The sequence below is a fragment of the Leptonychotes weddellii genome, chromosome 7 (genome assembly GCF_054177405.1).
Source record: "Leptonychotes weddellii isolate Sample4059 chromosome 7, ASM5417740v2, whole genome shotgun sequence".
NCBI lineage: Eukaryota > Metazoa > Chordata > Mammalia > Carnivora > Phocidae > Leptonychotes > Leptonychotes weddellii.
Genome location: NC_138375.1, coordinates 43,846,958 through 43,874,819, shown reverse-complemented (window position 1 = coordinate 43,874,819; position 27,862 = coordinate 43,846,958). Strand labels below are relative to the sequence as shown.

Below are 27,862 nucleotides of genomic sequence, written 5' to 3'. Positions count from 1 at the left end.
GGAACACAAGCAGGGGGAGTGGGAGAGGGAGAAGCAGGCTTCCTGCTGAGCAGGGAGCCCGATGTGGGACTCTATCCCAGGACCCTGGGATCATGACCTGAGCCGAAGGCAGACGCTTAACGACTGAGCCACCCAGGTGCCCCGATGTCATTGTTTTTAAGAAGATGACATTGTTTTAGTTTCAGGCAGAAAAAAAAAAAAGGCCTGCAATCTCATGTCTTGGGGAAACATTCTGCTTTATACAAATAGTGCCCCCTAGCTGTATGAGCAGGAGCTTGGCTCACATCCAGCTTTCTGACATTCTTGTCATACACAACTTCAAAACTCTGAGTCGCAATCAGCATGTTATTAACATCTGAAAGATGAATATATGAATTCCACTGGAGCATAGTATAGCTCTACTTCTTTCTTATTAAAGGTGGCAGCTTGTTTTCCTAAACTTCTGAGGGCAGAGACTGGAGATCCGCTTTATGTGCTTAGAATATCCCATTGCTTAGCATGGGTGCTTAATAAATACTTGGTGAAATAATGTTTGTTGAGTGACAAGAATAGTAGAGTAGGGAAACCCGGCTTTCGCTACTGCATCTGCCCCGAGTGACCTCTATGGGTCTCACACTCTTCCTCTTTTTATTCTTCATTTTATTCATCTATGGATTGAGAGGTTTGGCCCCCATTTCAGGTCCCTTCATGTGTAAGCAGTCTCAAAGTCTATATGGCTTTCCAGGCCTGAAGCCTGACCTAACACCAAGATCTGTGCTAATCTTTAAAAAAACGACCTAGCAGAGAACACATACTGTTCCAGCACACCAACATCTCCTTATAATCTATGTGAGGTAGTAAATAGATCAATTCCAGCAAAAAAGATTGGGAGACTGGAGAAGCTTAACTTTCAAAGATACGGGTGTGGCAAAGAGATAAAGAATGGAATGCTGGGAGAAGGTTGTCTTTCTCCAGAAAAGCTTTTGAGGGAGGATCAGTGACAGACCACCAGAGGAGCAGGAAAACTACCTCCTAGCTTGCCTGTACGTAAGTCCTCCGGAAACCAGCAGCTTTGCTGCTTGACCTTTTTCAGTATCATGATCTTAGGACAGTGATGATGGAGCCAAGAGGAACTAGGGGAAATTTGCATAAAATTGGATAAATCTTTGCATTTCTTGGGAGATAGATGTCTCAAATAGATAGAATCATGGACTTACACAGTCGGAGTTGTTTATGCTTTTCCTGGGCAACATCCGTGAGAGGAATAGTGCCACTTTGGAGGCAGCCATATTCATTTAGTCTTACTTGGAGGCTGTGTGGCCTTAGAGTCAACACATACCTTTGTTGAGCCTCTCCTCATCTGTGAAATGGATGTGGATAATATTATGGAAATGGGAATATGTGTGTCTAGAGCATAGCTACATTAGCAGTTTGGCTTATTGACTTTTGTGATTTGTAAAGTAAAAATATTTGTGATTTATCAAAGATAATTAGTTGTATAAAGCGTAATGATCAGTCAAGGAGGAGCCCCGTATTGGCTTCTGACTTTCACGGGTTTCATCGTAGTCTCTTCTGTGTCAGAAGTCTCTTCTATGTCTCCTATTATGGTGAGAGTTTTGTGAGGCTTGGGGTGGAAGGGTGTGGTCAGCTTGGGAAGGTAGGCTGCTTTCAGAGTTAGGACTTTGGCATTGGGAAGTCATTGAATGCTTTTAAGGTGGGGGCACTGGATTAGATTAGAGAGAGAGAGAGAGAGAGACTGGAGAAGATTAAAAAAAAAAAAAAGCTGTACTCCGATGTGGAGTCTACCACCCCTCTGCCATTACCTGTGCCTATGGGTGGCTGGAGAGCACCGCCAGCCTCTTGGGCTGGTCTCATGTTCATGCCCCTACCTCCAGGGGCACTTTCCTGCTGCCAGATGGTCCTACATTAGTTCCTCGTCCATTGGTTCTTACGAGGTGCTTCCCTTGTCATGTCTAAGTGAAATCCTGTACTTGGACACTGGATCTCATCCCTCCATTACTCCACACATTTTTCCTCTCCTAAGTCAATTTTTCTTCCTCCTCTGGATCATCACCAGATCATAAAAACCTGCTGCTATTTTTTATCATTTTCAAAATTTTTCTCTTCCCTTCTCCCCAACTCCCTTTTCCATTTCTTTTCCCTGTAAAACTCCTTGAAAGAGTTCCCTATCTCCAGTTCTCTCTTGATTTTCCCTTTCCTTGTGAACGTCTTTCTCCGAAGGGTAACATCCATGGGGAAAGGGAATGGTCACTCAGCTGTTTTCACCACAGCTGCTTTTGTCAAGGTCATTGGTGATTCCCAGGTGGCACCGCCCGTGGACAAATCTCATCCCTTTCCTTTGTAACATTTGCTGCATGATCATTGCCTCTTCATTGGATGCATTTGTTTCACCGACTTCCAGGATCCCATTTACCTTTTGCTTTTCTTCCTACCTCCTTGCTCTGCTTCTCTGTGTGTGCTGGTGCCTCTCCCACTCCAGTCTTCTGGGGAATGCCCCTGGGCCTAGTCCTTAGCCGCAAGCATTCCCTTGAGCGTCTCGTCCAGGTTCATGACTTTGAAATACCGTTTCTGTACCCATGACTCCCAAATATGTATCTTTGTCCGAGACCTGTCTCCTGAACTCCAACAGCCTCTCCCTGAAACTCAGCATTTTCAAAATCTAGACTGTTCCTTTCCAAACCCGCGTCACATGCAGCTTTCCCTGTGTCAGTTGGTGGCACTTCCAGTTTGTCCAGTTGCTCAGGCCAAAATCCCTTGGAGTCATGTTTAAGCTCCTACACCTCATATCCTGTAAGAACTTCTGTTTGCTCTACTTTGTAAACATCTAGAGCCTGAACTATCCACTCTCATCCCTTCCTCTCTCCTGACATGCTGCAAAAGTCTCCTGACAGGTCTTCATGCTTCTCAACTTAGCAGCTACAGAGCCCTTCTCAAAGGTAAGCCTGATGTTGTCACTTCTGTGCTCCTTCTCAGGTAGAGTAAAGCAGCCGGAAATTCGTGTTTGGTGCCTGAGCATTGCCACCCACTGAGCCTTACCCCTTAACTCGGGGTGTAGCCTTCAAGGGGTCACAAAGTTGGCGCTAAAGAGTAGTGACTCATGGAGGTTGTTTAGTTCAAATTAAAAACAAAACAGAACAACACTATGCTGTTGGGGAGCCTTTGGGACACAATAGAGGTTGTCATGGGTGTTGGACTTGCCAGAAAATTCAGTCCTACAAAATTGTACAGTCAATGGACATCTCGGAGCCTTGGTTCTGTGTCCCTATTGTGGCTTTTGCTCATTCTTACTTCCACTTAAAACACTCTCTGCCTTTCCCCTATTTTCTGATGATGAACCTCACATGTCGCTTTTTTAAGGGATTTTTCTGCCACTCCCTCCCATCCCCCCCCACCCAATGAATGATCTCCCCCCATGCCTTCATGCTTCCATTATTTAATCAATACTAATTGGATCCCTTACAATGTTTCAGGAATACAGCAGGAATACTATCTTAGAGGAGACTATGGTCTAGAATTGAGTACTTTCCAAGACCGTAGTCATGCATGGCTATTTAAATTAATTAAAATTCAATTAATTTTTTTTAACTTCTCAGTTGTGCTAGTTACATATCCAGTGCTCAATAGTCAGATGTGGCTAGCAGCTACTGTGTTACACAATACCCATGTGCTGGATTAACCCCATCTTCATGGAAAGTTCTGACAGTACAAGAGAGGGGGGATGAACGACACACACACACACACACACACACACACACACACACACACAGAGTCAAGGGAATAAATGCTGCGTAGAGAATTGAAATAGTGTAGTAGAGTGACTGATTGGCTATTTTAGACAGAGGGACCGGAGGGATGTCTGAGAAGGTGGCATTTAAGCAGGGGTTGAGAAGAAAAGGAGAAATCTGAAATTGGTGGGGTGAAGGAATGGAGATAAGGCAGCGGGCACCACTAGGGGAGAAGTCTTAACGTAGGGACACATTTGAAAGAACCCCAAATGGCTGGAGCCCTGTGGGAGGGGAGAGAGACACAGAAGAAATCTGAGAGGTAGGCAGGGGCCTGGATCACTGTGAGGGACTTTGTGAATTTGGGTAGGAAGTGAGTGCTTTTTTTTTGTTTTGTTTTCTGAGACAGCCATGGGAGTGTTCCAAGGGGAAGAGTGACACAGTCTGATTATATATTTACCATTTACATCATTCTACCCGATTTTATTAGTTGCTTACTTACCAGTCTCTCCACCTGATTGCACAATCCTGGGTTTTTTCATTTTTAGTTTGTTGAGTCATGTCCTGTTAGCCTCCATATATGGATAATAACTGTGGTAGGATTGAATTAATTTAGAAAAATCCTTATCACTGACCTGCTGGGCTATGGCTGAGTCTCAGAGTATAACAAAACTAGGCATGACATATTTTGCTTCCCAAATAAATATAAGGTATGACCTACTTCTTTTTGAGGCATTTCAGAATTTGTCCCCTCACTTTTGGTGGTGGTCAAGGTGGGGGTCAATATTTTTCCCTCCAAGTGTATAAAGGTGGAGAGTAAGAGCAAAACGCGTGTCCAGAAATGAGCGTTTCCCTTGTAAGAACTCATCTTGTTGCCTAATTGAATTCAAGTGTGTGGCATTGAAAAGCCAGGAGGGCTATTACAGATCATATAGTACAACTGTTTTATAGAAGAGGTGAATTTCAGCAACTAGGCCAGGGGACAGCCTGTGTGAAGTCCCAGTGTCAGGAAGGAACTCGTGTTCATGGAGGTGGAGCAGAGTCTAAAGCAAGGGCCTCCTCTAGCCAAGGCTTTCTTCAGACAGGGCTGGACCAGTGTAGTGGCAGGCTTGAGAGGGCACACTCTAAGGGCACTGGGTGGTATGGGCCATGTATGGCCATCTAATTATATCTCATAACAAAGCTGAAAAGCTGAGTTCTCACACGGGCTCTCTAGATTTCTAAATCTCGACCATTAATTAAGAAATGAATTTTTAAACACTGTGGTACAAAGTACTTCTGTGGGCCAAATATAGTCTTCGGGCCACCAGTTTGTAGCATCAGGCTCTAGGTCTTTGTCCAAGTGCGGAGACTGCTGGAGTCCAGGGTTCGTGTTCCCGGGCAGCACAGGACCCAGTGCCAGAGTATATCCAGCCCATCATCCACATCTCCATGAAGCCTGTGATGGGCTGCAGGCAGCCTAGAAATGAGCATCAGTGCTTCCTTGGGAGGAAATTACTGAATCTTTAGACCAGAAAGGCAGTTAATGAAGTACTAGTCAGGCTTACACATAATTGTATGGCTCAATAATTAAGAGCAAAAATCAGAAGACCTGGGCTGGAACCCCGGCTCACTTAACCTCCCCAAGCCTCAGTTTCCTCCTCCATGAATGAGGTTAGTAGCAACACCTGCCTAAGGGGGTCTGTGAGGATTGAGTGCGTGTGGGTGCTTGGCATAGAACCTGCTACACAGTCAGTTCTCCAAAAATCTTGCTTAGCATTAATGCATATTTAGGTTTCATTTTCAAAGGTCTCCCACATCCATTTTGCTCATTATAACAATCCTTTGAGGGAGACAGAGCAAGCATTTTTAATGCTATTTTTACAAATGAGGAAATCAAGGCTTGAAGGCACTCAGTAACTGGCAGGTCTACCCAGCTTCGCAGGTGGCAGAGCTGGGATCTGAACCCAAGTGTGGTCCAGAATCTGCTTCCTGAAGCATTCTTCTGTCATCACTCAGTAGGATGTGGTCTGAGTCATCACTTCCATAACACGAGTGGTTGGGCACAGTGATTAATTCTTGCTACTGGCAGATTTGACAGTATGACAAAGACTGGGGACTGATCATTGTAGCCACAGAGCCCAGGGTACCCTGCACTCACCAACAGGCCAGTTGATGCTCCTCTCAGAGGCTAAGGGTAGGTGAAGACTAACCTTTGCTGTGATGTTCCCCTCATCGAACCTGCCTCTGGTTTCTTTCCCGTTTGCTCCCTTATTCCCTGTGTCGACATCAGGAGTCAGTTTGGACTCTGTGGGGAGGGAGCTGAACCTGAGGGGCTGCTCTCTGTTGCATGGTGCAGAACCGTCAGCCACCGCAGAGCTAACCGAGACCTGCAGTTGTTTTGCTTGGTCTCTCATTGCTAACGGGGCAGGCTCACGTGATTCACCCAGTCAGGGCGAAAGGAGAAGTTGTGAACAGAATTAAGACTTGTTCTAAGACCATCTGGTAAGGGGAACACCTACCAGTCTGCTTTTTCTTTCTTTCAGGCCTTGACCATCATGCAACCTTGGGTAGCCATCTCCAGCTTCATACTACTTCTGACAGGTAAGTGAATAGGTGGGCTGGGATCTGGAAGTCCTGAGGATGGGAGAGTGTAGATGTGTGAGTGTAGTGTAGGAAGATGGATGTGCTTGGGCTTTGGTGGAAGCTAGTGGGTCAGCTAGTGAGCAAAGAACCAGGCTAAGTCTTACTCAAATAAATTGCTTAAATGCTATGAATTGCAAAATCCATGGGTAAATGAACCAGGCACAATGCAGAACAGTGTATCATATCTTGCCATTTGTGTTTGAACGAACAAACAAAAAGGGGTGGGTAGATAGCCCTGTGAGCATGGACTACTCAAGTGTATGTAAAACATAGTAACAGTGTTAGCATGGGTGGGAGGGGATGGGGAGAAGAGACTGGACTAAGATGGAAAGGAGACCAGTCCTTCACCATCTTTTGATTTTTAAAAAATGATGTGCAACAATCTCTTTTAAAAATATTTTAGTTCAAGCATTCCACGAGATAGAGGGGAAAGTTAGGAATTGACGTAATCTGAAATTTTAAAAACAATAATCTCCAGAAGTCAGATTATGGGGGAAAGTTCATTTCTTATTATAACTTGTATAACTTGATTTTTATGATTAGCATATTATTATATTTATAATCCAAAAATGATGTTAGGCAAAATGAAATATTATAAGAATTCAGTGAAAAAGTCATTTTCTAATTTTATGTAACAATGACCATTTTTATTCCCAAAGCGTTTTCCAAAGTCATAGCATTAATAAATAAGAGTGATTGGTGAATTTCCAATTTCTTTTAAGGGCTACCTTGACTGCTGCATTTGGCACTATAGGGTTTTCATGCCACTGTTCCAGAAGAGACTTCTTGTTTTATTTTTTAAGTGGCATTATTTAGTACATGATCGAGTATTTTCCAATTCTCTCTTTTCACGGGGAAAGTGGGCCTCGCTCAATTGTGGGGCTGTTATATACTTAAGAGAAGGGGTCCCTATTGGATTTTTTTGGACTGATCCTAAAACCCCTGGTAAACCTCAGCTCCTCCTAGAAGTATTAGAAACACATTTTCTTTTCTTTTTTTAAAAAAGATGTTATTTATTTATTTATTTTAGAGAGAGAGTGTGTGAGCAGGGGGAGGGGCAGAGGGAGAGAGAGAATCTCAAGCCAACTCCTCACTGAGTGCAGAGCCTGATGCAGGGCTCGATCTCATGACCCTGAGATGATGACTGGAGCAGAAACCAAGAGTCGGATGCTTAACCTATTGAGCCACCCAGGTGCCCCTAGAAACCCATTTTCTAAAAGTTGATTTCTGAAGAGTTTACTAGACTTCTGCCTTTAAACCAATAAATTTTTTTAAATTAAGTTTTTTATTTTAATTCCAGTATAGTTAACATAGTGTTATATTAGTTTCGGGTGTACAATAAAGTGATTCAGCAGTTCTGTACATTACACAGTGCTCATCATGATAAGTGTACTCTTAATCCCCATCACATATTTCATCCATCCCTTCACTCACCTTCCCTCTGGTAGCCATCAGCTTGTTCTCTCTAGTTAAGAGTCTGTTTCTTGGTTCATCTCTCTTGCTTTCTCACTCTCTCTTTTTTTCCTTTGTTCATTTATTTTGTTTCTTAAATTCCATATATGAGTAAAATCGTATGGTATTTGTCTTCCTCTGACTGTCTTATTTTGCTTAGCATTATATATACTCTCTAGCTCCATCCATGTTCTTGCAAATGAAAGCCAATAATACTTTAAACAAAGCATTAGCTCTGCTTTTCTTATAAGAGAGGTGTGAGGTGACTTCACTTGCAATAGCAGTTTAAAAAGTTGTAATAAGAATTAAAACTTTAAATGCAATAGAATTTTTCAAACATATTTTAATTGAGACAGTGACTGAATCTGGGGGAGGGGGAAAGCCACATGTATGTATTACCTATTTAATAAGCATACATATAACTGTCAGACATAGAATGAAATACATACTCATGTATTATTGAGTATCATTTGGTTCAAACCTTTTAGAAAGAAATTTGGCCATGTTCATCAAGAGACTGAAAATATTGCTGCCCTTTGTCTTGGTAATTTCTCTCTTAGATGTCTCTGCTATTCCTAAATACAGAAAAAAAGTTTAAATTCTATTTTATCTACAAATATAAAATAAATAATGCTTTTAAAGAATATGTTAATGTAAAAATGCTTATAATTTTTTAAACTGAAGATATAGAGTCCTATCATTACAAATGAAATAAACTGTGTAAAAAGAAAAAAGTGAAAATACATGTAAAATTGAAAGACTGAGGCCTCATGCTCTGTTTTCTCTTTATTTACAGATGCTGTAGTTTCTCACACTCAAGTGACTGGAGTGGTGGGTCATTCTGCCATGCTACCCTGCACCTACTCAACAGCTAATGGAGTCACAGCCATGTGCTGGGGCCGGGGGCCATGTCCCATGTCCCATTGCTCAGATGAAGTGGTCTGGACGGATGGATCCCATGTCACTGTTCAGAAGCACCCGCGTTATAAGCTAAAGGGAAACATTTTAGGAGGGAACGTGTCTTTGACCATAGAGAACGTGGCCCAGACTGATAGGGGTCTGTACTGCTGCCGTGTTGAGCACAAGGGGTGGTTCAATGATATGAAACTCACCCTATCATTGGAGATAAAGCCAGGTGAGCTTGTCTTTCCATCTTCCTTTGATCACTTCATATGGGTGAACTGAGACGTTTCCTGTTTGGTAGTAACTTTCTCTTCCTTTAATAGGGAAAGGGGAGGTTCCTCCAGTCTTGTTTTTCAGTAAGCATTGGAAAATAGAGTAACTTCTATTGGTATAAAATGAAGTGTTCAGACCAATCTTGAGCAAGACTATAGGTGAGAGGATCTTTCCAGTCAGCAAACTATCTCCTAGAGCAGGGCTTCAAAAATGCTAGTTGGTTCGGGGTGTCTGGATGGCTCAGTTGGTTGGGCGTCTGCCTTCAGCTCAGGTCATGATCCCGGGGTCCTGGGCTTGACCCCCAAGTCCTGCTCAGCCGGGAGCCTGCTTTTCCCTCTCCTCCCACTTTGCTATCTCTGTCTTTCTGTCTCAAATAAATAAAAAAAAAAAATGCTAGTTGGTTCATGAAAAACATTCAGTGTTCCATTGTGAAATAGAGTGAACATTCCTATGAAGCTGAATTTGCTCAGCTTAAAGAACTGCCCTTTTTTTCTCTGAGATTATGTTTTAGAAGAATTTTTAAATGTCCTTAACATTTTAAAACTGTTTTGGAGAATTTCAAACATATAAAGTAGGTAATATAATATAGGGTCTTATCAAGTAGGGATATCACCCAGCTCTAACAGTTGTCAACTCGATCTAGTTGCATTACATCATAAAGGGATATATAGTTTCATCCTTCCCTCTGCCCTGCCTGGGATTTTTTGAAGCATATTTCATATCATATCACAAAATTGCTTGTTTAAAAATTAAAGGGACCTATTGCAATATGAAAACATTTATATCCCAACAACTATTCAATAGTTGCTTTTAAGAATTTGATGAAATTCAAAAATCTGTCTTGATGTGAACATCCTTATTTTTGTTACCTTGGATGAATGGAGTGGATTCTTCAGGATTTCCTGGTTTCTGGTGTTCCTTCCTAATGAATTTCCTTCCACTAAGCTCTGATATTGACCATAGAACCCAATACCTGTGGCCTTAATAAACTATGTGTCTTTCTTTCTTTCTTTCTTTCTTTCTCTTTCTTTCTTTCTTTCTTTCTTTCTTTCTTTCTTTCTTTCTTTCTTTCTTTCTTCTTTCTTTGTTTCTTTCTTTCTTCTTTCTTTCTCTTTCTTTCTTTCTTTCCTTCTTTTTTTTTTTTAATTAAGAGGAACTTGGTTTTGCAATCTCCCAACTTTTGGACTTGGTTTGTCTCTTTTGTGAAGACTAGTGACATAAGGGCAGTTCTGATGGAGAAAATAGATGACCATGGGGGAAACCATCTGTGGGAAGCAATTTAGGGAAGCCAAAAGAGGCTGGTGATAATCGTGTGCCCTAGACAGATGCAAGGAACAGCATGGGGAGAAAAGATCATGATTGCAACTTTTTTGGATTCATGAAATTTATTATTGGTTTTTCTGAATGTTAAGAATTGACATAGCCGAGAAATTAGTAGGACACTTGTGAAGTGCTTCGAAATTCTTTAATAGGTGGGCACTTACAAGGGCAGTGCTCTTGTCAAGTGGGAAAAGGGTCCTTAACTGAGCCAAGGAGACTGCCTCCAATAACCAATTCTTTGCTTAAGTTTGCTTGCTTTTTTCACCAGCTGAGCTTACTCTTCAAGCTTCTGTTCAGGCTTTTTTCCACCGGCATCTACAGTTACAGTTTCTTTGCTTCCGCCTGGGGAAAATATTTGCCACTGAAGATACCAAGTTAATTAGACAATTTGATTAGGTTACCTCCTCTTTATTGTTTCCCTTACTCTCCTTTGATCAGATTTTCTGCATATGTGCTTTTTCCCCTGTAGATTAGATTTTAAACTGGAAGGAGGGAATTGGATCGTACTCTTTTTGAAAGTCACTAACTACACCTTAGATCAGGGTCAGTAGATCGAAGCCCCAGGGCTAGATCAGATTACAAAACAGGACTGCTGTTTTATACGTTTTTATTTGAGCAGCCATACCCATTTGATACATACACTGTCCACCGTGGCTTCCCCATAGGCAGAGTGGAGCAAGTGCTCCTGAAGCTTAAAGCATTTACTGTCTGCTTTCCAGACAGTAATTTTCCAGAAACTTTGCTGACCTCTGCTTTCGACTAATGCTTTGCATATAATAGACACAAATATTTGTTGAAAAAAGATTTTTCCTCCTCAGATTCTAAATTAAATTGGATCTTTCAGAAAGAAAGGTTTTCAAACCAACTGTCCCCTATTTACGTGACATGGGTTTTCTTTTGTAGTAAGTCAAGTAGAAATTTAAGGAAACTTTTTGCAGAGAAAAAAGGTACCTAGTGAGATCAAAAGTATACATTCTTGATTCAGTCCTTCATTGGTTTGCTTTTGTTTGGGCTAACTTCTGGTTTTAGCTCCGTCTGGGTAGCCCAGAAACATTCACTAAGTGATTTGGAATCCTGTACTGCTGCCGAATCTGGAAAGTGCCAGAGTCAACGTTACTAGCTGTTGTTACCTCTTAGGTGGGAAGGAACGCAAAAGGTCTAGTTTACCTTCTAACCAAATGTAGAAATCATCTGTGTGATTTATCTAGCATATGCTAATGGGTGTGAGTTAGTCCTCATTTAGGATGCAGGTCCCTCGTTCGGTATGCCTCCCTCAGGCCTGACTGGACTGAATGCTATTTATTTGGTAAGCATTCTAGGCCTGGGAACTACTGTTGAAGTCTTAGTCATTCACCACAGAAAGGATAAAGGCAGCTCCAGGTTCTAGACATTTTCCTTATCTCACAGATGTTTATGAAGATACAGAAATCTGATATGCATGACCGGTCTTTCAAAGTGCTTCAATGCAAATCCCAGGTGACATTTTTCACCTCTGAACCCCCCCAAATATATCCTTTTAATGCAGCTGTTTCCTTTTTGCAAGTATGTCTTCAGAGCCCTCCTCTGTCACAGATTCTAGTTGACCAATGACAAGAACTCTGCGTTCAGGGAAGATCAGTGCCTAATTCTGCCCAGGGACAGTCTCTCATTGGTTGCATTAGTACGTGGATCCAGCTCTTGTTTGTTGCTGCTTGATTAATCCTTGCTTTCATGTTGGTTTCTAACTCCAGCTGAGGTCACCAGTGTTCCAACGTCACCTAGGGTCTTTACCTCTACTTCTTCAATGCCAGCACCCACGCAGAACCTCAAGCCAGGTAAACAAATGTGTTTCTTGAGTCCAGAGGTCTTCTAATGAGATGTCGACCATCCAAGGCATTGTGTTAAGGCAGAAGTACAATCTAGGCTAAGGGTTCTTACCTGGGTTCCAGACATGGGCTTCACAGGGTCTGTGAACCCCTGTCCCAGATTAGATGCACCCTTCTACATATAATCATTTTTAGAGCAAGGGAACTCATAGCTTTTGGTCAGATTCTCTAAGGCATTCATTATTAGCAACACCCCCCAAAAAGCGAGACCATTGATCTTAGACATCTAACGAGGGTGGAGTGGATTTGGCCCAGTTGAGCACAGGCTTTTGAGGCAAAAATAGGAATATCAGAGAATAAGGGTCAGGTTAATGAGATTCTGTCCTTACAAGGAGCTCTGAGTAGAGATCAGTTCGTCCATTCTGAAGCCAGATCTCCACTTGAGGATGAGATTTCAGTGAAGTTAACATTTACTCTGTTTCCTATGTGACAGGACCCATGCTAATGGTTTACAAGTATTATATTGCTTAATTCTTATGACAACCCCTATGCACTCTAGGTGTGATTCAATTCCATTTTATAGTTGTGAGAACTAAGGCACAGAGTCTAAAAGTTATATGGATAGAAACTACTCGAATCAGGATTCCTTCTCCATGAATTTGAATTTTGGGCCTGTGCCCAAGTCGTTAAAGACTTGACTGTGCCTTCTGCCATGAGCACTGAGCTTATAGTCAGGTGAATTTGTCTTGATCTGACATCCTCACTGAACAATCCTTTATACGATTACCCTGTCTTCTTTGGGCAGTCAATCTACTTACACAGTTTTGCTTCCAGCAACCTTTAATTTATTTATGTGGCATGGAAATAGCAAAAGATGCTATTTATACTGATGAAAAAGTAAACATCAGATTAAAGACTTCAGGGATTTAGAATTTACACACCTTTTTTTTTTTTATTCAGGCCACATGGTTCATACTTCAAACTTCTGATAAAGAAGAGCTTAGATTTAATACGAGTGGAGAATAATTTGACTTAAAGGTAGAGAAATAGCTTGCCATTCTGAGGACAAGGTTAGGTTCAAACCTATCTCTAGGATTAAAAAGATAACTTTTAGTGAAGATTCTTAAAGCCTCCAAAATTCTTTGACCCCTTGGGGTAACGCTGGATTCTGAGGAATAACAGAGATATCACAACCTCTTAGCCAGAAAAATCTGATGAAACATACTGATTTCCCCTGACTCCTATTGAACCATATGTATACTTAATCAGGAGGGATCTGAAGGATTCGGCTTTGAGCTGAATTTGGAAGAGAGGGCTTTAGGTTAAAACTGGGATTTTAGAGCCATAGAAGTTTGTAAGAAAAACAGCTCTGTTCATTCGAGGCAGCGGAACACACTAAAGAATCTGTTGACTTTCTCAATATTGATTTAGCTTTGTAATACTTAGTTTGTGCCTGCAAATGTGGGTGGATTAGTGGACATGGTTTGGTGAATATGCATGTTTAAAGCAAAGATTCGGAAGAAAGGTGTTGGCTTATATGTCCGTGTGACCTCCTCAGGGATAGTATTAATTGAGCCTTATCCTTGTCTTGATGGTTTTCTCATGAGTTTGAGTTAAGTTGAATAGGAAGGAGGTGCATGCTGGAGCAGATCCAACGTTGGGACATTTATCTTTACATCCACACTCTTCCTGTGCTCAGTGCCTCTTGTGTATACTAGTTGCCTAAAATATTCATGAAATGGTTGGATGTAAGGTTTTAGAAACAGGGAGAAAAGAAAGATGCCTGCTAAGACCCAAACTTGGAAAAAAAAAGTTAAGCCCAAGAAGTCTTTTGCACAGATCCAAGTTGAATAAAGTTTCTAATCACCTGACTTCATTGTATTATCCTGTTCTTAGTTCTTAAACAGAGCTACATCCTGTTATGGATTTGAGCATTAGAGAGAAGCAGGAAAATAGTTCAGAACATGAAAAAGGGTGATGTTGAAATGTGGAGGCCACTGTGGGGAAGGGAAAACAGAAAGACCAATGAAAGGCAAGAAAAGCCCAGGTTTGGGAATTCTTGTCCAGCCAGCACCACTAACTTGCTCTAAAACTTGTGGTGCTCTAGGAGTAAAGTGTATAAAAATAAAATATTTAAAATGTTAATAAAATACACAGAGGCAAGTGATCAGTGCTGCATGTAAGGTGAGATATCTGACAAAAAATAAAGGAGTGATTTTAGAAAGGAAAGGGAAATTTCTAAGAGGAAGTTGGAAGGAATGAAAGTGGGTGGGTGCAAAGCATGACTTCAGGGGATGGTTGGGTGTGGGCACTGCGGGGAAGTTGATGGTGATTCCTGATTTTAGTTTTGTTTTTTTCTTTTTGTTGGGGTGGGAATTTTCCTCTACAAAGAGAGCACAGCTCTTTCATTCTTTTCATTTCAATAGCTACTTCATCTTCTACAGTGCAGACAGCAGGAACCCAGCCCACTGCGCCGCCACAGGAAACGAGCACAAGGCAACCCACCAATTCACCGTTGTACTCCTGCCCGACAGGTAACTTCATTTTCTTTCCTGGACGCCTGGGCATACTCACGTTTGGGTAATCGTTGATGCATTGTTAAAAGACCACATTCTGAAAAAGGCAAATCTGACATGAATGCTCATACTGGCCACTCAAATCAGCCATGTGACTTGAGCAAGTGTCTTACTCATTTAGAATCTGTTTTTATCATTTGTGAAATGGATGGCATAACAACGATCTTGCTTTTGAGGATTAAATAGGGTGAAAACCCTAAGACATAGTTAAAAGGTGGTAAGTAATAGATACAATAGCAACTGCGACTCTTAGCTTTCAAAGTCCAGAATCCATATACCTGACTGGCCCAGGGAGCTTGTATGATTTGGGAACATCCACATGCATAATACCCACATGCAAAGCACTCTTTTTCTTATTCAAATGAACCACTCTTGACTCCAGACTTCTTAGTGGGCTTGCTCTCTTGGTCCAGAGCCATAAAACAGTTGAATCCAGCCCTCCATTATCCAGACCAAACTGGTCAACCATATTCATGCTTCATCGAAGACCCAGACCGCAAGTACATCTAGGAAGTTCCCCTGCTGCCCTGTGAGGCTTGCACATGGACATTTTGAGATGGGCTGAGGGCATCAGCACCACCACCAAGAGGCATATCTGCTCAGAATGTCTATTGCTTTCTCCATTTTTTTCCCACTGTCCCCGTTCTGGGCAGCTCTCATATAATCTTTGTTTTTTGAAACCTAAGATTCACCTGTCTTTCCTGTGGTAGAGAAAGGTGATGCTAAATCCTCATTTGCCCCAGATAATTCTGTTACTCATAGTGGTGGTTTTGGGGAGTGCCACAGGCTGAACCCCTTTGTAATGTGGAGCTGGTTTATACGTGCTTGTGTCTGTGCTGAATCCAAACAAGGTCCAGCCTTGCAAGACTCCTCCTTAATGTCTGTGACTCATTGTGCTCAGGAGTTGCCAATCTGTAGGGGGCCCCCCTGCATGGCTTACCTTTTTGCCAATCATTCCTGGAAGCTGGTTAATTTAAAATGGACCTGCAGTGAGATTCACAGAGGGGCCTCTTCAGCTGGGATTAGATAATGAGGACATTTGGTTTTGAAAGTGGAATCCTTAGTGTGAACTGTTTCTGGGCACAAAAACAGAGTGAAAATAAATAGAAACACAAGGTAGCAGCAGTAGGAAGCAGACGCACTGCACACTTCTTGGGTTTGAGTGGGAAGTGCATCAGAGTAGGGAATCATAGGACTAAAACCTGGTCAAGGTAGAGCTTTCCAGAGTGGAACAGATATGGGAGCAGCTGTGGCCCCTATGACTTATGTGATCTTTGCCACCTTCGCTGTGTACCTGAGGGTCTCAAGCCAAATCCTTACTGTGCCTACGTCAGCCTTCAGCGAACTGAAGACTCACAGGAGCAAAGAATGTTAGTTGGGTCTGGAAGGGATTTTGGTGCTCATATGGCCCGCCACCCACATTGGATAGATGTGTGTGCCAGGCAACTGTCATACGTTATCTCACTTAATTCTTTGAAGGCAGGTCTCGTTGATTGCCATCGCTAGATTAGGGAGGCCCTATAGCTCTGCTTTAGAGACAGGCAGCTCCCAATTCAATGGCCAGCTACTAGCTGCATGCCCATCAGCAAGATGTGGCATGTGTCCCTGGATGTTAACGATGATAGAAGGATATGATGTTTGGGAGGTGCATTACACAGTGTCTCTCTCCCCACTGCTCCCTCCAATGTAACATAATAATTAACAAAAGCTAATATTTATCAAATATGATGTTCAGTCCTTTACTTACACCATCTAATTCGACAACTTTATGAGAGGGGTATTGTTATAGCTTGTAGTTCTAGCTATATTTACAAAATCGGTATTTCAAAACTCTAGTAAAGCTTGAACCATCGAAGCTTTAAGGTATAATATCCTTTTATATTAGGATTTTTGGCAATATAAGATTAATATTAGTTTCACAGCTGATATAACAGATATTTTATAAAATACTTCTGGATCAAAGTCTGGGCACATTGGCATGTAATGTAGGAGTTATATACCACTTGTTTTAGATCTCTTAGTACATTTTACTCACGTTCTGAATAAAACCAATGTAATGTCCATTCGGAATAGAGTGGTCCTGATCTTTGGATGTACATGTGGCCTTTGGGGAACTCATTGACAGGTTCTTAGCTGGCATGAAAATATTGATTACCTACCATTAAGTGGCATTCTTAACCCAGTTCCAAAAATGGGCCTCTGTGATTCCCCTAAAACTGTAGGTAAAACTTTGTGTATACGTGCATTTTTTTTTCCATAAGGAAGACTGTCCATTTTTGAAGGGTCCAAGACAAAATGGTCAAGAAACAGAACCTTACAGGATAAATTAATACAGCTTAGTAACTTGGTATGACTTTTGCAATGTCTGCAGCATTTGGCCATATTATTATTCAACTTTTCATTCACCACCAGAAGGCAATGCGAATATATTTAGTATCTACAGTGAAAATTCAATATTTTTTGTAATTATAATTAATTTTCTTTCTTGTTGAGCAGATGGGAATGGCACTGTAACACAGTCTTCAGATGGCCTTTGGCATAGCAATCAAACTGTAAGCATTTTTCTTCCTACTTTATTAGCCAGATTCACTTGTATGTCTCCCTGGAAGCAAGTTACATTTAGAGATTATTTCTGTAAGACTAACCCAAAGATTGATTCTTTCTAGTTAAAATAAAAAAAGAAGAAAATAATTTGACTCAAATAGGGATACTTTAATTAATTTGAAAAGTTCATATAGGTAGGCTGGTTTGTTAGAGTTTGCCTGATAAACGACATATACATACCAAACATACTACAGACTTTCTCCTGGCCAAAAATTAGGAAGAAAGAATGAACTAATTCAAGAGAATGAGTTAACTAACCAAGGAAGACTTCAGTTATCATTAGGGAAATAACACTTTGAATCAGTGGAGTGGAGGCCACCCAGAACAAAAATACTATGTCAGCGAATGTGAGTTTGCTTAAGCAGATCCTCCCTCATATTCTTTTCTAACCCAGTTGCCATCCTTTATAGAAATTTTGAGGCCACTGTTGAGTTTTTCTATACATAAACCTCCCCATATGATGTCTTATTAAGGTATTAACATCTTAAATTTGTGATTTAAAAAAAAAAGATTTTATTTGAGAGAAAGAGAGAGTGAGAGAGAGCATGAGCAGCGGGGAGGGGCAGAGGGAGGAGCAGACTCCCCACTGAGCAGGGAGCTAAGCAAGGAGCCAGACATGGAGCTCAATTCCAGGACTCTGGGACCATGACCTGGGCCGAAGGCAGACTCTTAACCGACTGAGCCACCCAGGCACCCAATATAAATTTGTGACTTTGAAAGATGTTCTTATACTTTTTCCACAGTGAGCTTGAGAAAAATCTAAGGGGTCTTAGTCTCATGATGCTCATCAAAGTCTCATCTTTGCAAATAAGTTAGACAAATTTATCAATAGGACTTTTTCTTTTGGTTCCTCTGGGAGAAATAAGTTTCCTTTTAGTATGTGCAAATAACTCTCAGGAACAGCAAACAAAAAGAGTTTGAGGTATGAGAGTAATCTTACTGGTCTCAAGTAGTGAGAAATGACAACACAGCCATGATAAGAGAAATTCAAGCTGAGGCATGGTGGGGTTATTTAGTGTGGGGTCAAGTGGCTTTATGTTGTATACATCAGTGACAATAAGAACACTACATAGGAGAGATATAAAAATTTTGAACAACTTATGTGGCATGGACACTGATTGATCTAATGGATATGGGTTGACTTACTGAATGTTGGAACTGCCACTGTGCGCATGATTCTTCTATTGCTATGTGGCCAGACCTATGCTGGATTAAAAAAAAAAAACAAAAAACCCTTCTGAGTGGTGAGATTGTTCTTGACCTCAGTTACCTGTAGACAGGTATGTTTAGCAGCAAGTAGAAGCAGTTTAGAAGCAAGTTCACAACAGGCAGCAGTGAAATCATGGGCCTTTTGTGTCTTGGCTCTGAGGATGTTGAGAGATATCCCACATATCTTGAGAACATGCAGCATATATTTTGACCCAGTAGATCAGCTTTCTGGACTCTATTTTAAGGAGAGAATTGAACAAGTACATGAAGATGTATGAGAAAAGATGTTCATTGTTGCTATTTATAATCATGAAAATGTTAAAAACAACTTAAATGTTTAATAGTAAGAGATTAATTAGTCAATTAAGTGTGCCTGCATACTGCCATTAAGAATGCAGTCACTGCAGTGCATTTACTGACATGGGAAGACAGTTACTACTGATTAAGGGAAAAAAGCAATTGTTAAAATAGTGTGTGTGCGCGCGCGCATGTGTGGTGGCATATATTGAATATAGTAATTGTTTATGTTAAGAAAAACACTAGGAGGATAAAATTCTAGAAGAGTATATAATGCAAAATGGTAATAGTGTTTGTTCTGGATGTTAGGATTATGGTTTTTTTAGTTTTCCTTTTTTCATGCTTAGCTGCACATTCTAAAATGAACATGTAGTGTTCATGTCATATTTTTAAAAATGAAAGCAAAGCCTCCCTCCTGCAGCCCCATGTTCCATCTAACCACTTTACTGCCCATTGGTAAGGTAATGATAGCACAAGCTCTTCCATCCCAGACCCTGGCTGTTTCCCCTTTAAGCCCAAACACTAAGGACTTTCCCTTATCCCTATCTTCCTCATGGTATTATCAGGGGGTACCTAAAAGTACCTTTCCCAAGAACCCTGTTTAATCTGTAGTTGACAGACACAAACACAGAGGTTCAGAGAGGCTGAATAACTTGTCCAGGGTCACACAGCAACTAAGTCGAAGAGAGGAGATCCTGACTCCAGAGATTAAACTTTTATACAGGAAGAGACTTGATCCTTCTCTCTGATCTTTTCTGTTAAATACTTACCCTCTGGGATCTCTTTGGGATTGGAGCCAAGCTATGTAAAAGGGCTGAGAGTGATGCTTGGCGTATTTCAGGCTTATTCCAGAAGGTGGTGATCCTTTACAAACTGCACTAAGATGTTTAAACAAATTTCTGCATCTCTACCCAATTGACAGCATTTCAGGTTGGTTGTTAAAGAGGGCCATGTCTGTGAGCACCTACTTTCAAGTCCATTTATGTAGACAAAGAGTCTTAAATTATAGCTTAAAAAAAAAAAGGACTATAATCAAGGACCAATTTCAATAACTGAGCATATTCAGGTAACATCACTAGGTCAACTTATATATGACAAAAATTATGTTTTCTTTTTTAATATCAGGATATATTTATGGAAATAGCTTATTGATTTTTAAAAATATGTATAATTTACATATAATAAAGTACACCCATTTGAAGTGTACAGTTTGAGTTTTGAGAAATGCATACACCTTTGTAAATACCACCCACTCAAGATACAAAACATTTTGACCATCCCCAAATACATTTTGAATTTTAAATGGTCTTTGAATTTCACCATATGGTTATAACCTCGGATCACTTGGTCTTATCTATCTTGAGCCAGAAATAGCCAAGGGCCAACAAAGATAAATGGTCCAAGTACATTATTTTAGGGAATGTCTTTTTTTTTTTTTTTTTTAGAGAGGGAGAGAGAGAGCATGGGGTGGCTAGGTGGGGAGGGGGCAAGTAAAGGGGCAGAGGGAGAGGGAGAGAGAAAGAATCTTAAGTAGGCTCCACGCCAAGCTCGGAGCCCAATGTGGGCTCAATCTCATAACCCTGAGATCATGACCTGAGCTGAAATCAAGAGTCACATGCTTAACTGACTGAGCCACCCAGGCGCCCCTTAGGGAATGTCTTCTATAACTGACTGAGCCACCCAGGTGCCCCTTAGGGAATGTCTTCTATCCATAACTCTAACAAGATGCTTTTCTGATCCACCGATGTTTCCTTAGCATGTGTCGCTGGCACAAAATCCATGGATGACCACCAGTAAGGGACTCTACATTGGCATCTGCATTACTGCTGCGGTATTGCTCGCTGTGTTGGTTGTCGTGATTACCAAAAGTAAGTTATTTCAGGATTGTACCTAAGGGAACAGAGCAAGGGGTCTTCGAGGCAAACTGCCATGTGATTGAGATTTCACATAAATTTCTGTTTCCTAAACTGTGCTCTTTTTTAAATTATTGACCTACAAAGAGAAAGATGCAATATAAATTCTCCAGACGTGGAATTAAATATTAAGAAATGAGAATGTTTTGGGTAGACTTGGGATTTGGAAGGCAACAAACCATATATGATTTGTTCACTCCTTTTCCACTCCCCTCAAGAACCAGTTTTTGTCCCCATGAGGGATGATGTTGTTGAGTTTTATAAGACCCATTTAACAGGAGAGGCAAATGAAACATTGGAAGGGAAACTGACTTCAGGGCTAGGGCTAGAAGCAGGGCTTCAAAAGGTAGCCATCCAGCTGTTGTGTTTGGGTGTATTGTGTGCGTGTGTGTGCGTGCGTGCGTGATGTGTGTGTGGCGTGTGTGATATGTGTATGGGTGTGTGTGTGTAATGTGTGTGTGATGTGTGTGTGCATGGTGTGTGGTATGTGTGTGTGATGTGTGTGTGCATGGTGTATGGTGTGTGTGTGTGTGTGATGTGTGTGTGTGGCGTGTGTGTGTGTGTGTGCGGTGTGGTATGTGTGTGTGTAGCCTGTCTACTATGAAAGAGCCACAATCATTCATTTCCTAAAATGGTATTTAATTATTAATAATTACATTAAAAGTAAGCCTGAGCATCTGGGTGAATATACTAAACCATTCATGAAAATGAAATACTTTATACTCAGAAATTTGTTTGGGTCTTACTGATTCAAAAGGAGTTACCTGAGTAACTTGGGAATTGTCTGGTCTGGTTTTTTTTTTTAAACATTCTTTCTTCTAAATTTATTTTTTCAGGCTCTAGCTCTGTACAGATTTTGTTCATAGGAAAGTAATAGAAATAATATACTTGTTTGAAAAAAGATCTCATAAACTCTTTGGCCAACGTGTTTAATTTTCTTTTCAACTCCTCTCCAATTTAGAATACTTATGCATAAGAAGCAAGCTGGAACAACTAAAGTAAGTTTGAAAGAGTTTGTGTCAATACCTTTTGATATTTCTACTCTACCAAAAATAAAGAAAAATCTCTCTCTGTCCTCTTTTTCTCCTAAACTCTTCATTTTATACCCTAGATCCTGAAAAGTCTAGCTTAATGAGCACCTCTATTGTTATCCACAACTTCTAGTGATATTTTTAGCTATCTATATTTCTCTGGAATTGTCCCCTAACTGCTACAGAAGGAGCATCTCAGTCTTAATCTCTTAGAGCAAGAGATCACAAATTTTGTTTGATGGAACATTTGAATGCGTTGTTTGGTTTGTTCTTTAATTTCATTCAGTGCTTTGTTTATTGAATGTTTATTGAATGTCTACTATATTTCAAAGAGATGAACAAAACAGAAAACACATAAGCAAATAAACAGAGTCCTTTTAATGCTTCTAGACAAATGCCATGGGGGAAAACAGAGCAAGGTAATGGGCTATTTGAGGGAGTCCTGAAGGAATGGAAGGCAGCTCTGCAAAGATCTGGAAGAAGACAACTCTAGGCTGAAGAAGTGCAAAGGCACTGTGGTGGGGCAAATGCCTTCAGCTCTCCACAGTTCCTGTCTTCCCCTGCTGTTCCATTCCCAGCCTGTTCTGCTCATTTGCGTTGGTTATCTGGCCTCATAGGCATTGGAATTTACAATTTTTGTAAATCCATCCTACTGCCCAATTAAAACTTAAATCCCCTTTACTTGCATATGGCCTGTGGTCTTCTGCTAGAATAGTTACAATAGTAGGAAGCCACTACTTACTTCCAAATCCAAGTAGCTTGCTTCATTTGGTACAGCTTGGGCTTTAAGCAAGGTCTTTGATTCAAAATCCATCCCTCTTAGATTGCCACACATTATTTCTAGTGCTCTTTCATTGGATGTTTGCACACAGTCTTTCCTAGATCTGAGTTAATTACATGAGCCAATCTGCTGAATGCACCTTGAACAATGCCCAACGCATTGTAAGTGCTCCATAAATCCTGGTTTTCTATTATTGCAGTTACGCCTGTTGCAGCAATACACCCAAAAGATGGGCACTATTATTCTCAGCGTACAGACTGGAGAACAGGTTTAGAAGTGTTAAGTGACATCCAAAGTCACACCACACAGCAGTTAAAAAACTCAGTCTTAGGTCTTTTAAAGTCCCACACCCATACTTATAGAAGTTTTTGACTATGTGCTTCCAAGAATGGAAGAAAGAAATTGTTCCTAACAGGCAGAAAAGCATGGAACGTAGCATCCGTTTAGCTGATCTCTGTTCTTTCACTGCTAACTTTTTCTAAAGGCTTTTTATCACCTAATCATAAAAGAAAATAGTTACTGTAGAAAATCTTATGAAATATATAAAAAAACCAAGAACAAAAAACCCTGAGCATTTCTTCGTAACTTTTCTTTTTTCGTTTTTTTTTTTTTTTTTTTTTTTGCAGTTATATCACACTGACTCATTTCAAGCTCCTGACACCTAACCTGTTCTCACACATGTGTGAGTGGTCACTTAAAGATCAGAGCTGAGTGAAGCCTCAGTATGTTCCATTATCATTTCTGGGCAGGCTTAAGTAATAAAAACAGGTACTCTCTACCAATTAGAAAACAGCAGCTGTATCAAAATGGCACACATGCCCTTTCTGTACACTTACTGTATGAGTGTATGTGTTACGAACGTTGTCTAACCCATGGCTTTCAAATTCGGATCATTAAGATACTATGTTTTCTGTAAGATTTCTGACACCCTGATCCAGTACACACTTAGTGAAGCAATACTATTTTGCTGTATCCAGTATGTTCGGATATATATTTTATTCTGTGTATATCCTAAATGCAGGTTGTAGACTGCTAGATAGATTTAATGACCCTCTCTGGAAGAGTACAATCCACAGTTAGAAAAACAGCAACCAAACCATTTCTTAGTTACCCTTGAGAATAGGCATCTTGATTGAGGACTTCAATTCGATGTCTGACACCACTCTTCTTAGATTTTCAATTTTTGTATTCTATTGCATGAGTTTTCTCAAGGAGAATACTTAGGTTTTCTACCTGCTTATTAGACTCTCCAGCCACTTAATATGGATCTCCTATTCACTATTTCATAGGGCTCTGGGAGTTGCAAATACTAAACCTTGCCTGCATGTACATAAATGTGCTCATCATACTTTAGAAGTGGTCTGCTTTTCCCTAAAGACTCATGTTATTCTTTCTGTAGCATGGTTTCGTTGAATGACCCTCGGACTGGAGCTTTGCAAAGTGCAGCTGAAGTGGGTGTCCGAGCAGAAGACAATATCTACATTATCGAGGACAATCTTTATGTCATGGATTAAGACCCAGTGGCCTTCTGAGGATTTATGTCCTTGGCTTCAGAAGACAGTGACAAGATATCACCATGTCAGAGTTCTTTTAAGCTCTAGAATGATTTTTCTGTCAATTTCCAATGATATTCCAACATGTCAGTTATGTTGGGTAGAGTGACTTTGGTTCATCTGTGTACAGTCAACCTCATTGGTCACAGAGTTTTAATTTTTTGTGCTAAAACTTGTTCAGTCTTTCTCCCAAACATGAACATATTCTCACTGGTGAGACAGGAGAAGAACTACCACCTTGGTCACCAAAGCTGTCAAGAAGAGCAGACTAGGAGTTAAAATCAGTAAATCTGATTTGAGACTTAAAGGACTTCACTTGGAAGCATTTCATGATAATCTCTTGTTTTTTACCTTGTAACTCCCAATGTTACATTTCTTAGGTTCCCCAAGGCTTTCAAATCACAGGGGTACACAGGTCTTTATTTCCCCATGGGGAAATAGAAGTGAATGTGATTTCACCATTATAGGTCAATCTGATTTCTCATGGCTCTGGAAATATACCATATTAAGGCTTTCCTTGGACCCAAAGTGGGTATTTTAGCAGTTAGGAGAAACTAGGGTAGTAAGTGGACAAAGTAGATACCAGGGAAAGATAATCAGTTGCCATATGATTTATTGCATGCTATTTCTGCTACATCTGTTTCACAGTTCCAAGCACTTGTATAGACAATTGTCATGCTCTCTGAACTAATTTTTAGAATGAGGCAGGGCAGAAATAAATAGAAGAAAAAAAGGGAGAAGGCTAAAAGGCTTCCTGCTTTAGAATAGTTACTTTGCAAATATAATAGTGTTGTTTGAGAGTGTCACTAGTTTGAATCAAAATTCTAAATTGTCCTCAAACCACTGCAATTTTTAAAATTGTTTTGGAAAGATGAAGGGTGGTTTTTTTTTTTTTTTAATAGCAAACCAATTCCAATGCTATTCCTTTTTTCACAGTTCAATTAAATTTTTGGTTTTTCCAAGAGTTAAACAAAGGCTAATGGCGAGGATATCTGTGGTCACCAGAAGCTTTGCTACGTGAACAGTTGAGGAGGCTGGGTATTAATTTCAATCTGAGTACACCCTGAAATAACTCCTGCTTAGGGTTCAGAGTTACACCATAGTGGTCTAGGAGGGCAGGATGTTAGTTTATTTCTGAAGACAACATCTTTGACATTGTTCTGCAGAGTCCTAGGAAATGGACAGGACCTCTGAATAAAGGTTATATGGGCAAATAAGATTGTTAAACATGCTATACTGGGTTTTCTAAATGGGGCCAAGACCTGATCTGGCCCAGGGCATTTTGTTTAAACTGTAGTGTTTTTCTTTTAAAATTCAAGACAACATGCATGAACATGGAGCTCTCAGATTAAAGCCTGGATTTGTAGCTTCTCTGGAAAGACCTGGCAACATTGGATGGAATTCCTACATTGTCAGGGCCCCATTAAATGGTGCTACATCCCTTCTGCCCCTAGTCCTCGCCTTGCCTGCACACACACACGTTTGTTCCCTGCCTTGTGACTGGGACTTTGAATTTATGACAGCCCTATTCTCCATTCCCTTCCTGGAGATTTATGATGCCACATTAAAGTTCTGGGAGTCTGGTTAATTCTGTTAATCCAGCATTTTCAAAATTTGCTTGAAACCCATGAACATGGTGACTCCTGGCCTATCCAGTAGCATTCTGTGAAACAATATATAAGGACATGTGGGAAAGGAGGTGGTACACAGAATTAGGACTAGGACCTGAGTTCTAGTCTTAACTCTCAACAGAAACACTGGATGACATTAGGGTAAATCTTTCTTGTTGCCTACATTTTCTAATCTATCAGGAATAGGGTGAATCTTCCTTGTTGCCTGCATTTTCTAATCTATCAGGCATAATTATTTCCATAATTATATTGGTGTGTAGCAGTAATTCCAATGACATGTTACTTCAAGTCTTTGGAAAGTAGAAAACACTACAGAAATACAAAGAGCTTTTTTTTTTTTTTTTTTTTTTTGGTTGAGTTTGCAGTAATAGATTTAGCCTTAGCACTCAGTAAATAATTTCAATGGTGTTGCATTCATATGTCTTTTGCTATATGGTACTTTTTTGGGGGTGGGTGGGTGGGAGTAATGTATCTTTTTTGGAAAAGTTGATATTGGGTAATTTGGCTAATTTTATACTGTAGAAAAATGTGTACTGTAGAGGATGAATAGGTGGGAAGAGAGGAAGGGGAGGTATTTAGTTAATACTTAATTCTTTTCTGTGACTATATCCATCTTGTAGAATGTATTGACTTTTGTTTTCAATCCTTTGAGACGATTGAGGTTCCATTTTCTATAATCTGTCTTGAGACATTAGGACACTGGTGTAAGTAAGATATTTAAACTTGGGAAATTTTGTACGTCTTCAAGAAGTAGCAGAACCAAGCTTTCACTAATGGCTAATCACTAATCACTAAGATAATTTTGTGAGTACATGAAAGTATGAGGGACTCTTTGTGACTAGTTTCATTTGTAGGTACACTCATTGATAAAAGAGATTTTTGTTTTCATTTTGAAAATTGACTTGTTGCTTTCTCAGCTTCATCTGTTAGTTGGAGCCTGGCATCTTCAACTTGCTGTGGACTCCCAGGAAAAGGGCAAGTGGGGCAAGATTTAACTCCAGTTCCTGAGGAGCTCCAATTTAGTAGGGGAAGAAACCCCCAAACTATCAATTCTGGTACTAATTAATATGGAGGGGAAAAAGAAGATGGTGGTAGCTGGGCTTCTCAGCTATGGCATTTGGGGCCAGATAACCCTTTGTTATGGAGGTGGTCCTGTGCATTGTAGGATATTTGGCAGCATGCCTGTCCTCTTCCCACTGGGGGAGACAGTTGGGCCCCTCCAGTTGCAACAACTATAAATGTCTCCTGAGAGGTACTATCACCTCTGGTTGAAAGCCACTGAGAGACCTGGAGGATGTGGGTGTTGTGGGGAGTGGGGTCACTTTAGCTGGGTTGGTTGGTCAGGAGCTGCCTCTGAGTAAGAGGTGACATTTAAGTTGAAACCAAATAAATGTGTAGGCAGCAGCCTCTTCAGGGAGTCCACCAAATGCAAAGGCCCTGCGTCAGGAAGAAGCTTGCGTATTGAGAGAGTGAAAGCAGGGTGTGTTCTGGGGACTGAAAACCAGTATGGCTGCAGCAGTCACCCCCCAGAGGACTGGCAACAAATGGCGCTGGAGAAGTGGGCACAGTAACTGGCAAGATGCTGGGTGGAAAGGGCTCTACGAACACATCTGTGGGAGGAGTCCCACTCTTGGAAAACAATTGCATATTTGGGATTAAACCTGCTATCCATCACCAAATTATATTGTAAAGTGCCTTAATGTGCTTCAGTGACACTGTTCTCAGATCAGACCTTACCAGTTAGTTTGGTTGGGGTGACAGGAGAAGGGGAAGGAGAAGGGAAGGGAGATGCATCCTGGTAGTGAGGTGCTTCCTACAGAGCTGTGTGAGGGCACCCAGGCCTAGCAAGAGGCGTCCTGGAAGAATGGGGATAGGGTGCCAGTTTGACTCCTATCACCCTGGGCCCGGCAGCGGCTGGACCCACTCCTCCCAAACTTGCTGCTTTCAGTGGTAGGGTGGTGCAGGGGCGCCTTCAGCTGGCCCATAAGAAATTTTTAAAATAGTTAGGTTTTGATGTGTGTTTTTGGAAAACAGTGCATTAAAATTGTGATGTAATGGATATTGTTTAGGATGACTACAATTTTACGGTTCATCTAAAACAACTTGAGTCAAATAGCCAAAGGGGCAATGTGAGGATAGCAAAGGTCCTGTAGATGCATGAAGTCAG

The 27,862-nt window shown here is 40.8% G+C and overlaps 1 protein-coding gene across 6 annotated transcripts; it reads left to right on the top strand.

Annotated features, from left to right (window-relative positions):
- The first annotated feature begins 72 nt into the window (after positions 1 to 72).
- Positions 73 to 26,592, top strand: HAVCR1 (hepatitis A virus cellular receptor 1). 6 transcript variants are annotated; one of them, XM_081826233.1, is made up of 9 exons: positions 73 to 2,936; positions 6,248 to 6,305; positions 8,596 to 8,934; positions 12,026 to 12,109; positions 14,527 to 14,634; positions 17,173 to 17,228; positions 20,543 to 20,654; positions 21,661 to 21,697; positions 23,911 to 26,592. In XM_081826233.1, the coding sequence occupies exons 1-9, from the start codon at positions 2,898 to 2,900 to the stop codon at positions 24,023 to 24,025; spliced, it is 948 nt and encodes a 315-aa protein (XP_081682359.1). In that variant the 5' UTR covers positions 73 to 2,897; the 3' UTR covers positions 24,026 to 26,592. The 6 variants fall into 6 exon arrangements, with proteins under 6 accessions (XP_081682359.1, XP_081682364.1, XP_081682363.1 ...); XM_081826234.1 differs by having other exon boundaries at positions 75 to 2,936; positions 14,545 to 14,634; XM_081826236.1 differs by lacking the exon at positions 73 to 2,936 and adding an exon at positions 5,015 to 5,719.
- Positions 26,593 to 27,862: the final 1,270 nt, after the last annotated feature.

What these genes read in the sequence shown, in the direction of transcription:
- HAVCR1 (XM_081826233.1), top strand. Translation starts at nt 2,898, where the DNA reads ATGCTTCTCAACTTAGCAGCTACAGAGCCCTTCTCAAAG. An exon ending in CTACAGAGCCCTTCTCAAAG is followed by an intron (nt 2,937 to 6,247) that starts GTAAGCCTGATG and finishes TCTTTCTTTCAG; the next exon opens with GCCTTGACCATCATGCAACC. An exon ending in GGTTGTCGTGATTACCAAAA is followed by an intron (nt 20,655 to 21,660) that starts GTAAGTTATTTC and finishes TCTCCAATTTAG; the next exon opens with AATACTTATGCATAAGAAGC.